Below are 13,653 nucleotides of genomic sequence, written 5' to 3'. Positions count from 1 at the left end.
TTCACTTGTTCTGTATGACATCTTTGAATTTGTTAGTCATGGAAGATATATTCAGTAACTTTAACTCATAAAACCATTAGCAAAACAAAACATAAAATTACAAATAAAATACTTTCAATTCATAGGTTTTCTTGAGCGAAGGCACTGAACTATTGTATGAAAAATGTACTTAAAAATATTCATTATCCATATTCTAATAGATGTAGTGCTCTAAATGAATGAAAATTGATTTTGAACCCACTTTATTCATACAAAGTTTTCTTACAGCACTCAGCACTATTTATACTAATGCTTATGCTTGGAATTCACATAAACACAGTGGCCTTCATATATACATAGTATGTTCTTTTTTGTCATTGCCTTACATATATAATCTATCTTTCTACCAAATTGTCTCTGCATAATAGTTACATGTTTATGCGGACCTGTCTCCATTCAACTTTGTTGTCCTTATTTTTTTTTAGCTATATAGCGATTCCTTTTTATCTTTCTTGAGAAGAAACTTGTTCTTGTGTCAGGCAAGCTGAGAGCAAATGATAGGAATCAAAGACAAATGATTTGCCTTTGCATATGTACACATACTTCGCCAACAAAGCAGATTCTTATTCTGTTAAGATTTTGTGCTATGAATCATCGGAGGACATGTTTTTGACATTTTCTCTTTTGGTTCCGTTTTTACTCAAAAATAAATGCATACGGGTATGAACACCTCCATAGTGCCAAAATAGTGTCCCATTACAAGAAGTGAAATAAAATCAATTCCTCATTTTTCTGCCTAGTTAATAAAAGCACTGTGGTTTCTAGCTCATAGCGGTGGAGGACAGTTCTTCGCCACACGGGGCGCCGTTCTCTGTTTACATCTTTCAATGACACAACTTCGATCCAACATGGCCGCACGCGGAGAGGGACGCTAGCGAAAAGCCCACAGCTCACGCGACACATCTTTGCACAGTGGCGTTAGGTTTTTCTTCCATTTCGAAGTGGAATTCCCGTGTCGCGATGTGGCCGCCGCTTCACGGGCTCTGTTCGCTGAGCCGGACGGGAGGCGCGATGGCTGCTTTGCTCAAACTGTCGAGGCGCGGGGACAATGCTAACGTCCGTCCCTCCACGCGCTCAGCCGGACTGTCTGCTCACACGTGCGAGGCGCTGCTGTTCAGGAAACACGGGGACCCTCCTCGGGTCGTCCGGTGAGAAAGCTCGTTTAAACTAACGGCTAACATGTCGTTCAGTTGTAGTTGATAACGGCGACGGTCTCACGGTGCGTGGTGCGCGGGTGACCGGGCGCACATTTGTCATATTAATAAGTTAATATCTTGTCAACAATGAAAAGCAATGTTCGGAAACACTTCTGCTAAAGCTAAAATCTCACCTTTGTGTCGCTTGTCCAAGTTAGTTGACGGTGTGGCTTCTTCTTCGTCTTAATGTAGTAGCACCATGTCGACACGACATGCGCTCACCACTGCCCCCTGGACGCAGAGGTGAGACTTACGGTTTGCCTTGAGAAATGCTTGCTGGGGCTCAACAACAGCAATTTAGCCTTTTTTTAATTCTGGATTGGGGCTTAAATAAACCACTTGTATTTGTTATTGATCAATCTGTTGTTAACCATTTTCATAAAAAGATGGGAAAATTCGCATCAAAACCTACCAGTGCCCAAGACATTATATTCTCCTTGCTTGTTTTGTCTGAAGTCCAGTTATAATTACTTTACAATGACATAAAATAGACAAAAGCTGCAAATTAAATTCTCACATGGGAGACGTTGAAACAAATGTGCGTTTGGTGTTAATTTTGCCCAATAAAGCATTTGAACGAGCATCAGATATCAAAACCTTTAGGGATTGATTATTCTATTAATTGTTCCAGCACTATTATCTTCTTCACACTTTGTGTCACCTATGAATAGTAATGTTTAAATAATCTCCGACGTCGTATGGCTGTTGATGATACTTTAAAGAAAATCCCATTATTGCGTTTTTTTCGTTTTTCCAATAGTTTATTGGGGTGAGAACCAGCATGCATGTTTAAATGGCAGATAGAGACTTTTCTTTTTCCGGTTGCCAGGTTGGAGGATATAGATCTGCCCCCCATGGGTGCAAAGGACGTCCTGGTTAAAATACTCGCAGCTCCTATCAACCCGTCTGACATCAATATGATTCAAGGTAATCAGTTAATTACATGCTCACCAGTCATTAGCACTCATGGTCTAATTTAAAAGCAGCTATACCAAGCGGAAAGAAAACAGCAAATTAAGGAATGAGGGGCAGCTGTTTATCCAACAGTGATTTTTCAGGTACTTATTCCATTCTGCCCGACCTCCCTGCTGTTGGGGGCAACGAAGGAGTGGCCCAAGTCCTCGAGGTGGGCAGCCGGGTGACCTCCCTCAAAACTGGAGACTGGGTCATCCCAAGAGATACTGGTCTAGGTACATTACAGATTGAATTGCATGTCTGAGGCCACACGGTCTCACAGCCTTCTGTCCCCCAACATGAATTTTGTGCCTTTTGCGTGGGCAGGGACATGGAGGACAGAAGCAGTGCTAGCTGAAGACGATGTTATATCTTTACCGAATGACATTCCCCTGCTGTCTGCCGCCACGCTGGGGGTAAACCCCTGCACTGCCTTCAGGATGCTCTCCGACTTTGAACATCTTAAGCCGGGTAACCTGGTCCACACACAGGATCATGAGTCCTTTTATTTCACTAGTCTTCCACTGCCTGAAGGAGATGTTGCTTCTTTTTTTTCTCACAGTTTCTGTCCCTCTGTTGTATTTCCAGGCGATACCGTGATCCAGAATGCAGCCAACAGTGGAGTGGGGCAGGCTGTCATACAGATTGCTGCTGCAAGAGGAGTAAACACCATCAATGTCATCCGTGACAGGTTAACTCAGTCGTGTTACTCCTTTTTGTGTAAATAACTAACTACACTGAGACGTCACTTCCCTTTCCTGTTCCTCACTATATTTAAAGTCCTTTTAGGAGACTGAGGACTTTTTCAGTCCTAATCATTGTCTCCGGTTATCAGTCTACCTCTTAAGGCCAACTGGCTGTGAGAGAATGGGGTCTTATTCTCTTAGGGTAACAGTGAGAGAATTTATTTTGTGTGCGTGTTAGATTTATTACAGTAATAAACTTTTTTATTGTGTCCTCCCTCTCAAAGGTCAGAGTTCACACAGCTCAGTGATAGGTTGAAGGCCATCGGAGCAACTCATGTGATCAAAGAAGAGGCGCTGAGGCGACCTGAGATGAAGGAACTGTTCAAGGTTTGTGGGTCGGTATTTAAAGGCGTCTTGAATATATCGTGTGGTTTTGCCTGTCGGTGCAATAACGCAGTCCAAATATATTATCTTTCTTTTGAAGACATGTCCTAAGCCAAAACTGGCATTAAATGGAGTCGGAGGCAAGAGTGCAACAGAACTTCTCCGTCATCTACAGTGAGGAGCCCGAATAATCTTCATTAACATGATACGAATTTGTTGCACTGCAGAGAAAGCTGATCAATAGATGCCGTGTTATTTATTGAAATCCATTTCAGGATTGGAGGCTCTATGGTGACATATGGAGGGATGGCCAAACAGCCAGTTACTGTCCCTGTGGTGAGATGAAACCAGATTTTACATCACATTTCACTTTTTTTTTTTCTTTTCTCAGTACACTTACTAGACTTGGTCTCTCCAGAGTGCTCTTATTTTCAAGGATGTGAAAGTTCGGGGATTCTGGGTCACACAGTGGAAGAGAGATCACTCAAACGGTGGGTCAGCGTGGAGCTACTATTTTCATGATCGAGATTCCCAAATTATTATCTTTTGATTAGTTTAATGTGAAACTCTACTAACTTTCTCTGTAGATGAAAGGGCATTTAGAGCCATGCTGGATGAACTGTGCTCCCTCATCCAGCAGGGAAAGCTGACCGCTCCTGCCTGCTCTGAGGTGGGACTCAAGGACTACAACAAAGCTCTTGAAGTAGCTATGACGCCTTTCACTTCGGCCAAGCAGGTCCTAATCATGTGAACCTACTGATCTTTAACTATGAACCACATTGTTAAGACCACAGTGTGTGGACTAAAGTGTATGTTTTATCTGTCAAATACACCGTTAAAGCACATACAGTACTCAATAAATGTGACTTCACAACAGACTCAAAGTCCAGTATCATGCCATGTTCTGCAATGACACTTTGATTTCCCCCAAGGTTTACTGGCAGTAATCAAAAACTCATTAAATCTTTATATAGTAATATGAGATAACAGGAATCATCATAGAACCCAGATAATGCAGTTTAATCTCTCGTGTTAATGAACAGATCGCAAGTGACACAGGCGTGATTGAGTGCCGTAAATATGAATCAATAGATTTATTGTTGTGGAATTGCAGATAATACCAGTGCAGTGATGCTTTCTGCTTAAACAGCATTCATACAAGTGAGATTGGTGTATGGATTTATAAAATGCAGACAGTGGAGTTTGACAGGAAAGTGTGAGGGGTAAAAAAACAAAAACATTTGACAAATGTCTGGATTTGGTCCAGAACATCCCAGCTGCACTGTTCTATGTACTTCTGCCTCATGAGCCAAAGGATTACCACGGGTGATTGACTGGAAATTAAGTATTCAACCAGTACCAATAAACCACGGTAAAGAGGTCACACCACAGATTGCTTAAGCCAAAGGTTGTTTTTTTTCCCCAACTCAATCTAGAATCTAGTGAATGATTCAGTTAAATTGCAGATGTCATATAATTTAATGTGATTCAAAGTGATACTAACTGTGCATTAAAAAAACAAAAACAAATATTTACATGGCCACAAAATATAAAGCGCTTGATCTTGAATTTCAGTCTTATGATATTTCCAATAACTTTCTGAATCCTCAATATTACATTTTAAACATTGTCTGAGATAGATGTCCATTACCGACTGGCCAACACAACACCTACAGCCACAGAGAGGACCGACAGCGACCCACCATAAATGGCAGCAGCCCCTTCTATCTTCAGGCAGCTTTCGTACCTGTTGAAGTCCACCTGTCTGGCTGCGCACACGTGGTCCACGCGGCAGTCTCTGTTGCACTCAGTCCGGTCGTAGCTGACCGAGTTGAACTCGTAGTACTTCTGTAGGTAGCGGTGGTTATTAGCAATGAGCTCCAGGACCTGGTGCATGGAAGCCGGGGAGGCGTCTGGCACGCGGAAGCTCTCCGTGAGGCGGTATTCTTTCTCCCAGCGACCACGGGCCACATTAGCGTAAGTCAGGTTCAGATAATGCGTCACCACATCCTGAGTGTATAAGACAAATGGTTAGAAAACAGACACCACAACAATCATCTTTATATGGCTTTTCTGGCGAGGGGGGTTGCATATCCCTTGCTGCACACTGTAAAGGTTTCTAGACATATTTGAATTGAAATTATACAGACGGACATTGACTTACTTTGACCAGAAGTGTTTGGGGGTCATATTCAAAGACCCGAATTCCAGGGTTATTTGCTCCATCCACGACTCCAGGGAGTGTTGTTTTCCACGGCGTGACCCCGGGGCTGAGGAACATCGTACCGATAGGAGAATCTGTGAAAAGGAAAAAGAAATGTAGGCAAATTTATGAATGCAGGATTCCCACATGTAAATCCTTCAAAATGTGGGAATTTGAGAAAAACAAATCAACAGCCATAAATAGACATGGGTCCTTGCTACGTTTGTGTATCCCACTGTCCCTCAGCTCGTCATCTTATCAATAAGTCTCCGTCTGTAACTTAGTTTTCCTGTGCTGTCTTAGCCTGCCGTCACTGTAACACGGCGCAAATGTCAAGTCTTCACACAAAAACGTCTCTCTGTTTGTACTTGTCGTCTGTTACTTCTTATCATAAAAATTCTTAGTTTCTAAAAAAATATATGCTGTGTGGTGTTTGGAGGAATTTGCCCTGGAAAACCCTTGAGATGGCCATGGTCATGTAACATCTTGGCTCTTAATGTGAGAGTCACTGTATCCCAGTTAAATCAGTCAACACAGATGTAAAATAAGAAGAAGAGTGGGTAGTAGTTGTATCATGATAGTATGACTTTACCTTCTGCGCTGTAGAACATGCGAAAACTGTCGGTATGGTGATGGCCGAAGAACTGCCCGAGGATGACAGAATGATGTTTCTGAATTAAATCCAGGTATTTCTGGTTGAATTCAGGTGTAAACCACGGCTTTCCTCTCTTCTTCTCAAAGAAACCTGGGGGGATGTGGCCGATGACGTAGACCTAGTAGAGGAAAAAAAAAATGTAGAGATAGAAAACATTTCTAATTTCACTTTATAACCTCTCCTGTTTTTAGTTGATCTATCTTTTTTTTGCAAGGCAGGGGTTGAAGTGGGCCGGGGCAACCAGAGAGAGTTTAACTCCAGAGGGTCTTGTTGTGAACCTTTTCACCAGCCTTATTTTCATATACTCATAGACCGAAAGTGCCCATTTTGTTTACCCTGAAAAATAGAAGTCACAATCTACTTCCAATGAGGGTGCCCTTGATTTTAAATCCAATTTACCCGCTTTTGTAAGGCCAAAACAAGATGCTTTACCTTCTCCTTGTTGTCGGCAGCCTCTGAGAGCACACGGTCGGCCCAGAGAAACTGGCCCGCTGGATCGTCCATGCCCACGGTCAGATTGTTATGGTCAGAGTAGAGGTTTGTGTTCAGGACCAGCATCCTGAAACCTGTTCGACTCAGCAGCTTTTCTGTGTAATATCCACCTGTACATGGGGAACAATGGGAGAACACACTTGGACATGTGCTTTCAAATGCATAGGTTGTGTCTTATGCAGAGTTTTAAGTAGATTCATCACAGAGCAATTGTGCATGCATTTGTGCGTGTCATAGGAGGCTTTTGTTCACCTCTTTTAAATGTTTCCTGGGACTCTGGATCCAACCAGTCCTGCCACATTGCTGCTGTTTGGTTATAGATGTGGTTAGGTCTTGCTGGAAGCTGGCTCTTGGGGTGGTAATCGTGGTTTCCCAGGGCAGAGTACACTTTAGTGCCTGACGAAGGACTCCCATCATTAACATGAGATAATCAATACTTAAATACTTCTAGTTGATCTTTGGTGTTTTACTTGAAACTTACGTGGAAAGACCTGTTTTATGATGTGAGTGAGGTTGCTGATAATGTTCAGTACTTCCTCGTCGCCCAGGTCCTCATCGGGTACATGTGGTGTGTTATCTCTGAGAAGCAACACATGGATTGTTCAAAACTGGCATTTTTTTTGTTTGTTTGTTTATAGTTTAAGGGTATAATGCTCTGTCAGAGGCCGGGCAGGCGGTGATGATCCACTAGAGTAGTAGTAGTAGTAGTAGTAGTAGCAGTAGCAGTAATTATGCTTTGACTACAGGGGCCAAGCTGTCAGGGGCCGCCAAAGTGCTGCATCTCATAAAAGACAAGGGTCTAAAAACCAAGATTATAAAGGTGGACTTGGGACTTGAATAACGCCCCAGTCAACACAAAACACGTACATACCCTGTCCACACGATGAAGTCCGGGTCCGGTAAAATAGCCTTCATCGCATACACAGTGGAGTTGATAAGATGCCACGATGAGTCACATACATAGTCTCCAAATTTCCCCGCGTTGGCTGCGGGTCTTTTGTTGCTCGATGCGCACACGAGCTCAGGGGCATCGGTCAGATTGTACGTCCGATCCAAATGCAGATCGGTGATGTGCCAGAAACTACCTGGATTAAAACAATGATGCGTTATTGCGCAAACTAAGTTCTATTCCAAGAAACACTATAATGCAAAGTATTGACGCAGGATGGTTATTTTGGCCGCCACTCACCTGGCTGCGCATGAGCCTCTTTGAACAGCAGATAAGACAAGAGGAGCAGCCTCGCTGCCGACATGCTGAGCTCTCTGAAGAACGGAAACATCCAACACAAGTCAAGTCCAGGTTTGAGAGGTGAGTCTATAAAAGGCGAAGCGAGATAAGATACAGTTCTTCGTGACGCGTCCACGGGGCCTGCGTGTAGTCCATTATATTTAGTTCCCTGTGCTGATGTTTATAATTTCAAATATAAAATGAACAGCCTACCTCAGATAGCCTAATATGGGCTACACAACAAGTCTATAATAAAGAAGGTCAAAAGTAATCATGTGTTTTTCTGATTTAAGAAATAAATAAATAATGTAACAACTTCTAGTGGGGGGGGGGGCACGACTATTTATAGGGTACAGATTTGAGAATACCATTAAAAGGCATCGGATATGGCTCTTGCCAAATCCCTCAGTTGGAACTATTTTTATGCGGGCTACAGCTAAAATCAGTAGGTTTATTTTTAATTTTTATGCGGGCTACAGCTAAAATCAGTAGGTCTGCCGTCAAAGTCGCATGTTCATTTTCAGCTTGGATCTATTTTGGTTCACACCAGGAACTGATGCATGGTTCTGTTTTCTTAAACCCGTACGTTCGACGCTTCAGTTCTTGTTTTGCTGTAAATGTGACACCATAGATAATTAAGCCAGAACAGGCTTTGAAGTGGGCACGCTGCTTTCAGGTGACGCTCGTACTTCCCGGGCCGGATTGTAAGTCATAGGTTATTTATTGACTTCTTTGAAATGTGAAAGTTACAAGGAGTAAATGCCTCCGGTTGTAGTTGTTTTCATGACAAAAAGATGGGCACAAAAAAGAGGAGCGTTTAAAGGGAAGATAAAAGGTCAACGGGTCATGTATTTTTAGTGCACCGGACCTTGAAGCAACCAACCCTGCAGTCTGACCTCACCCCAAACTGTTTGTTCTCACAGCCTTCTATTCACCCAAGTGTGTGGTTGGATCTTCTAAAACGTAATTTATTACACTAACAAACATTTTCACTGTAGTGTTATCCATGTAATTTGAATTTCACAGTGTATCTGACACATGACCCATTAAAGAAACATACAATCAAAATTGTTAATTGTTTGAGGATACTATGCTACCTACATTATTCTCATGTGTGCTCACACACTCACACACACTCACACTCACACACACACTCACACTCACACTCACTCACACACTCACACACACACACACACACACACACACACACACACACACACACACACACACACACACACACACACACACACACACACACACACACACACACAGAGAGAGAGAGAGTTGAAATACTTCGATGGAGCCGAGATTGTCAGAACGCTTATATATCCTACAGGAAGGGAGGGCGGCAAAAACACGTTTTTAGGCACTATTCTATTCCCCGTGATACGCCTCGCAGGCGCTCATTCTCCAATGCCATACCACACCTCTAATAAACAATATCGACTGGGTACAGGTTGTGTGGTTGGAGCCATAGATAAGAGTTTGACTCGATAATAATAGCTGTAACTTCGGTATTTACACAAATCCAGAATTGGATGTCTGCCTGACAGGCAAAATCGGGGGTAAAACAGCCCGCTGATTCTTAAATTGCGCGGGACAAGTGCTACGCGCATGCGCCGTACTTTGGCGCGGGACCACACAAGGAAGACGTCCACAGACTGCGCTCCTGTTGTCTCCCGTTGTCACACGTTGTCACAGATTGTATTTTATTAAGTTAAACTCTAGGTGCCAACATGTGGAATCAGGGTGAGTTTAATCTCTTCACCGTTGTGCTCATGAAGTTGTTCGTGGCGGCTTGTTGACGTTGGCTAACGTTAGCTCGAGCACATCACCGCCACTGTTGTGGTGTTGTGTTTTGGACGCTAGTGGACTAAATAGGAGGCACGGAGAACAAACAGCACTGTAACGCAACTGCTACTCTCTTTTTTTCCCGCCTGTGTTTTTCAGGAGGATACAACGAGTCCAGCATGGTCGGAGGTTACACTCAGTCTCCAGGAGGCTTCGCGTCACCTGCCATGTCCCAGGGAGGAGAGAAGAAGGGGGTCTGTACTGACGACTGCACCTGCATCGTCTCTATAATAAACCCACTGGAGGATTGAGAGTTATTCAGAGACACAGTTGTGCTGAACATCAATCACAACAACATCTCCCCTGAAGTTATTTCATTTGTTTGTTTGTTTTTGCAGAGAACCCGTGCCACACAGATAATCCCCTGCACGGTGTCTCAGCTGATGTCTGCTTCCCAGGCGGAAGAAGCCTTCAGAGTAGGAGATGTGGAAGTCGCCCAGGTAAGTTGAAGCAAAGTCGGGGCACAAAATGAAAATAACGGTGCTTGTGCACTAAAGTTCCTAATCTGCTGATGATGTTGTTGATTATCATCACCACCGTGGCGACAAAGGGGGAAACTACCTGCATTGTTCAAATAATTGTCGATGAAAACCTCCTTTTCTTCCCTTTTTTAAAAAAAATGCCACATTGACCTCTCCCGGTTGCTCTGTCTGCTAACAGTTTATGTTCCGTGTGGTAGGTTACCATCGTGGGTGTCATCAGGAGCACGGACAAATCCATGACCAACATCCAGTACAAGGTCGATGACATGACGGGTGCTCCCATGGACGTGAAGCAGTGGCTCGACACTGAGGTTCGCGGGGGTCCTTGTACCTTTGTGCACATGCACTTTTTAAAAAAACATCCGCCCTTTCAATTCATCTCAGTCACAAACGTAGATTTATGGTTTTAAAAAAGAATCTTCAAAAGCAGTTTCCTCTTCAACTGATTCATCAATCACTTTGAAAATCTGCTGTACTGTATATTTGTATATGAGCTCGTTTTGATTGTATGACGTCAAAGTTAAGAAAATAGTCATGACCATTATTCATCCTGGTCAATGGCCAATGCCACTTCTCAACTTCAATATCAGGGGGTTTTGAATGGCAGGCATTACACACGAGATCACAAGTACAACAGGACACATACATAAGACAGGCAGATTAAACATTCACAGAGACACATACGACAGCAAGAATTAAAAAATGTAAGAAGATCAAAGACCAAAAATAATGTGTGTAGTGAGCCAAAGATGCCTCATATCTGCCCTCAGTGAAAGCCTGATGTAACAGCTGATTTATGTTTGAGAGATTACATAACTCCTTACCGATTTATTCTGTGTTTTTTTCATTTTATTTATTTCAAGGATCCCAGCGTGGACAGCAATGTCCTGTCCCCAGGCACGTACGTCAAAGTTTCTGGAAATCTGCGCTCATTCCAGGTGATTCCAGAATCCTCTTCATAGCACACGGAAACAAATCGAAATTTAGCCGAATGATACTTCACAAGGAGACATGAACATTCAACTGTCTAGAGATTTATAGATATAAGCTTCCCTCATGAGCAGTTGTACAACATTTTTATGTTTCAATTTTCACTCTCGCTTCCATTCAAGGTGGCTCTGCTACAGTGATCAACATGGTCTTTGTAGTTTTTCCCTGTTGTTCCTCTGTGAATTCAGCTTTATCTTTTTTCACAACTAACTGAAGATGTGGGTTGTCTTCCTGTCTCAGAACCACAGGTCTGTTGTGGCCTTCAGCGTCAGACCCCTAGAAGACATGAATGAAATCACCTCCCACATGCTGGAGGTTGTCCAGGCACACATGGTGCTCAGCAAACCTCAGACGACAGTGAGTGAACCTCGACAGCCTTTACTGTTGGTTGTTAAAAGAAAACATTGTGTAATTTACTATTGAGAAACCCAACAGAGAATAGATGAATCGGCCAGTTAAATTGTGTCAATGATACGTGAAAGCACCAGTTTGGTTGTTCGCAGTCGCTTGTTATAGATGTTTATCGTAATGAGTTCTGTTTACTGTTGGAGCGAGTGATGAGAGCCAACCCCAGCCCAGACAAGACGTGTATTTGGAATTTATTTCAATGAATAATTTTTATTAATCTTATCCCTTAATTTTAATGGCATTGAATGTAACAGGCTCTACAAGGTTATATTTATTTTCAAGTGCTTAGAATCTGACATTGAAGGGTTGGATGCAGATTTACAGGTGAGGTGCCACTGTTTCTTCACACCTGTCTGTATCCCGGTGTCGTGACTGAGTCCAATACCGAAGCCATTGCTGAGTGAGCACTCATAATGAAGAGAAATCCAACCTTTGCCCATGATTTATGACATAATGTGTTTATTTTCGTTAGTGTCTCCTTACTCTGTTTTGTCCAATAAGTTTTTTCATACAGACTTTCAAATAATAAGTTGTCCAAAAAAACGAAAAAAACTTTGCACAAGCACAGTCAAATGGCGTTTGCCCGAGTGGACACAAGAAAATACAAATCACATATAGTATATGGTTCCTACACCCGGATTTGTGTCGTATTTGAGACACAAATAAGTTGACAAAACATCAGTTCCTCCACTACTAAAATGGTCTTGACTGGTTTGTTTTTAAAGTTTCTCGCAATCTGCATCTCTCTGTTGTTCCGTAGTGAACTTCCGTTTATGGTATAAATGTTTGTGGGGTCCGTTGTTCTCTTCGGGAATTGCATCAGTACAATTTTAATTGTTTTCCTCCTTCAGCTCGGAGTCACAGGAGGAATGAGCAGTAAAGTCGTACCCATTTCGAAGCCGGGAGGAATGGGGGGAAGCTATGCAGGCGCTAACGACATGGCTAACAATGGTTTGAGTGCAAACCAAAATCAGGTCTGTCTGAATGACAAATGAATATTAGATATATGAGAAATACGTTATTAGAATTAGAGAACACTCTTGTCTCTCTTTTCTTTTTTTCACACAATCAAGTCTCAGTCAACACTGAATGTTCTATGTCCGATACTTCTTGTCCATTACTTGTCCGATTACTGCTTATGACTTCAGGTGCTGAGTTTGATAAGAAGCTGCCCAGAACCGCAGGGCATCAGCCTGCAGGACCTGAAGCAGAGACTCAGTGGCATTAGTCTGGTTATTATCAAGTAAGAAAAGATTCTTTTATTCAGATTCCAATTGAAATTATTATTATTATTGCAAAGCACTTCCTCTTATAGCCTGAACTTCAAACTGACTCATCAGGAGCTGTTTTCAGACATGTCCGCAAAATTGCGTCCGGACATTTCCCAGAATTTCTCCTCACATGCGGCCCCTCTGGAGAAGTTCGGGGAAATGTCTTGACTTCAGTCAAGACATTGATTATACTGAATGTGTCATAAAGATAGCTGAAATCAGAAGACTCAGTCCTTATAAATGATTAAGCTTTGATGTGCTGCAAAATCTTTTCATATATTTTCTCTTTGTGCTCTAAACAGGCAAGCAGTGGAATTTCTAAGCAACGAAGGTCACATCTTTTCCACCATCGACGAAGACCATTACAAATCAACGGACAATGATGATTAGACACGCCCCCTTCCCTCCCAACGGCGGGGTTACTTATTGGAATTTAAGCTGACAGAAGTCATTAGCGTCGGTTTTAAAACTCAAACGTATCAACCAAATCCCATCCATTCTGACCCCCTCAGAGCTGCGAGAACCCCGTAAGTCTTGGGTTGAAACACACGGTTTCTGTTCCGTGAGACCTTTTTAGTCCGTATCCAAGTTTCTTCTGTCAATTTTCAAGTCCCTGAAGTTCCGTATTAACTTTCACCTCTGTCGTTCAGCATTTTGTAATTTAAAGATTGGCAAAATTAAGTACTTGATTTATTTTTGTGTGTGTAGCTTTTGACAATATTAAAAGATTATAAAATATACCGTTTGGTCATCTACCTGGAAGTCTTTGTTTCATAAAGGAGTATATGATGTTATTGTGTCAAAATAATTTCAT

At 42.4% G+C, this 13,653-nt stretch overlaps 3 protein-coding genes across 6 annotated transcripts; 2 read left to right on the top strand and 1 right to left on the bottom strand.

The window, feature by feature from the left end:
• The first annotated feature begins 852 nt into the window (after positions 1 to 852).
• On the top strand, positions 853 to 4,137 carry mecr (mitochondrial trans-2-enoyl-CoA reductase). 2 transcript variants are annotated; one of them, XM_035624038.2, is made up of 10 exons: positions 853 to 1,187; positions 2,065 to 2,162; positions 2,294 to 2,425; positions 2,517 to 2,660; positions 2,778 to 2,880; positions 3,160 to 3,262; positions 3,360 to 3,433; positions 3,535 to 3,595; positions 3,678 to 3,750; positions 3,897 to 4,137. In XM_035624038.2, exons 1-10 carry the CDS (start codon positions 1,000 to 1,002, stop codon positions 3,926 to 3,928), a joined length of 1,008 nt encoding a protein of 335 aa, XP_035479931.1. In that variant the 5' UTR covers positions 853 to 999; the 3' UTR covers positions 3,929 to 4,137. The 2 variants fall into 2 exon arrangements, with proteins under 2 accessions (XP_035479931.1, XP_035479923.1); XM_035624030.1 differs by having other exon boundaries at positions 854 to 1,187; positions 3,847 to 4,137.
• A 187-nt stretch (positions 4,138 to 4,324) lies between these two features.
• Positions 4,325 to 7,924, bottom strand: smpdl3b (sphingomyelin phosphodiesterase acid like 3B). Of its 2 annotated transcripts, none has more exons than XM_035624008.2 (8): positions 7,799 to 7,924; positions 7,481 to 7,694; positions 7,091 to 7,188; positions 6,862 to 7,005; positions 6,550 to 6,719; positions 6,055 to 6,235; positions 5,424 to 5,557; positions 4,325 to 5,269 (listed from the first exon to the last, which is right to left on the bottom strand). In XM_035624008.2, exons 1-8 carry the CDS (start codon positions 7,887 to 7,889, stop codon positions 4,907 to 4,909), a joined length of 1,395 nt encoding a protein of 464 aa, XP_035479901.2. In that variant the 5' UTR covers positions 7,890 to 7,924; the 3' UTR covers positions 4,325 to 4,906. The 2 variants fall into 2 exon arrangements, with proteins under 2 accessions (XP_035479901.2, XP_047190531.1); XM_047334575.1 differs by having other exon boundaries at positions 7,481 to 7,690; positions 7,799 to 7,916.
• Positions 7,689 to 13,579, top strand: rpa2 (replication protein A2). Of its 2 annotated transcripts, none has more exons than XM_035624069.2 (9): positions 7,689 to 7,918; positions 9,788 to 9,882; positions 10,027 to 10,128; positions 10,368 to 10,481; positions 11,034 to 11,108; positions 11,401 to 11,517; positions 12,420 to 12,542; positions 12,717 to 12,811; positions 13,142 to 13,579. In XM_035624069.2, exons 1-9 carry the CDS (start codon positions 7,861 to 7,863, stop codon positions 13,227 to 13,229), a joined length of 867 nt encoding a protein of 288 aa, XP_035479962.2. In that variant the 5' UTR covers positions 7,689 to 7,860; the 3' UTR covers positions 13,230 to 13,579. The 2 variants fall into 2 exon arrangements, with proteins under 2 accessions (XP_035479962.2, XP_035479967.2); XM_035624074.2 differs by lacking the exon at positions 7,689 to 7,918 and adding an exon at positions 9,427 to 9,586.
• Positions 13,580 to 13,653: the final 74 nt, after the last annotated feature.

This window comes from Scophthalmus maximus, chromosome 1, assembly GCF_022379125.1.
Source record: "Scophthalmus maximus strain ysfricsl-2021 chromosome 1, ASM2237912v1, whole genome shotgun sequence".
NCBI lineage: Eukaryota > Metazoa > Chordata > Actinopteri > Pleuronectiformes > Scophthalmidae > Scophthalmus > Scophthalmus maximus.
This window is presented reverse-complemented; position numbering and strand designations above follow the sequence as displayed.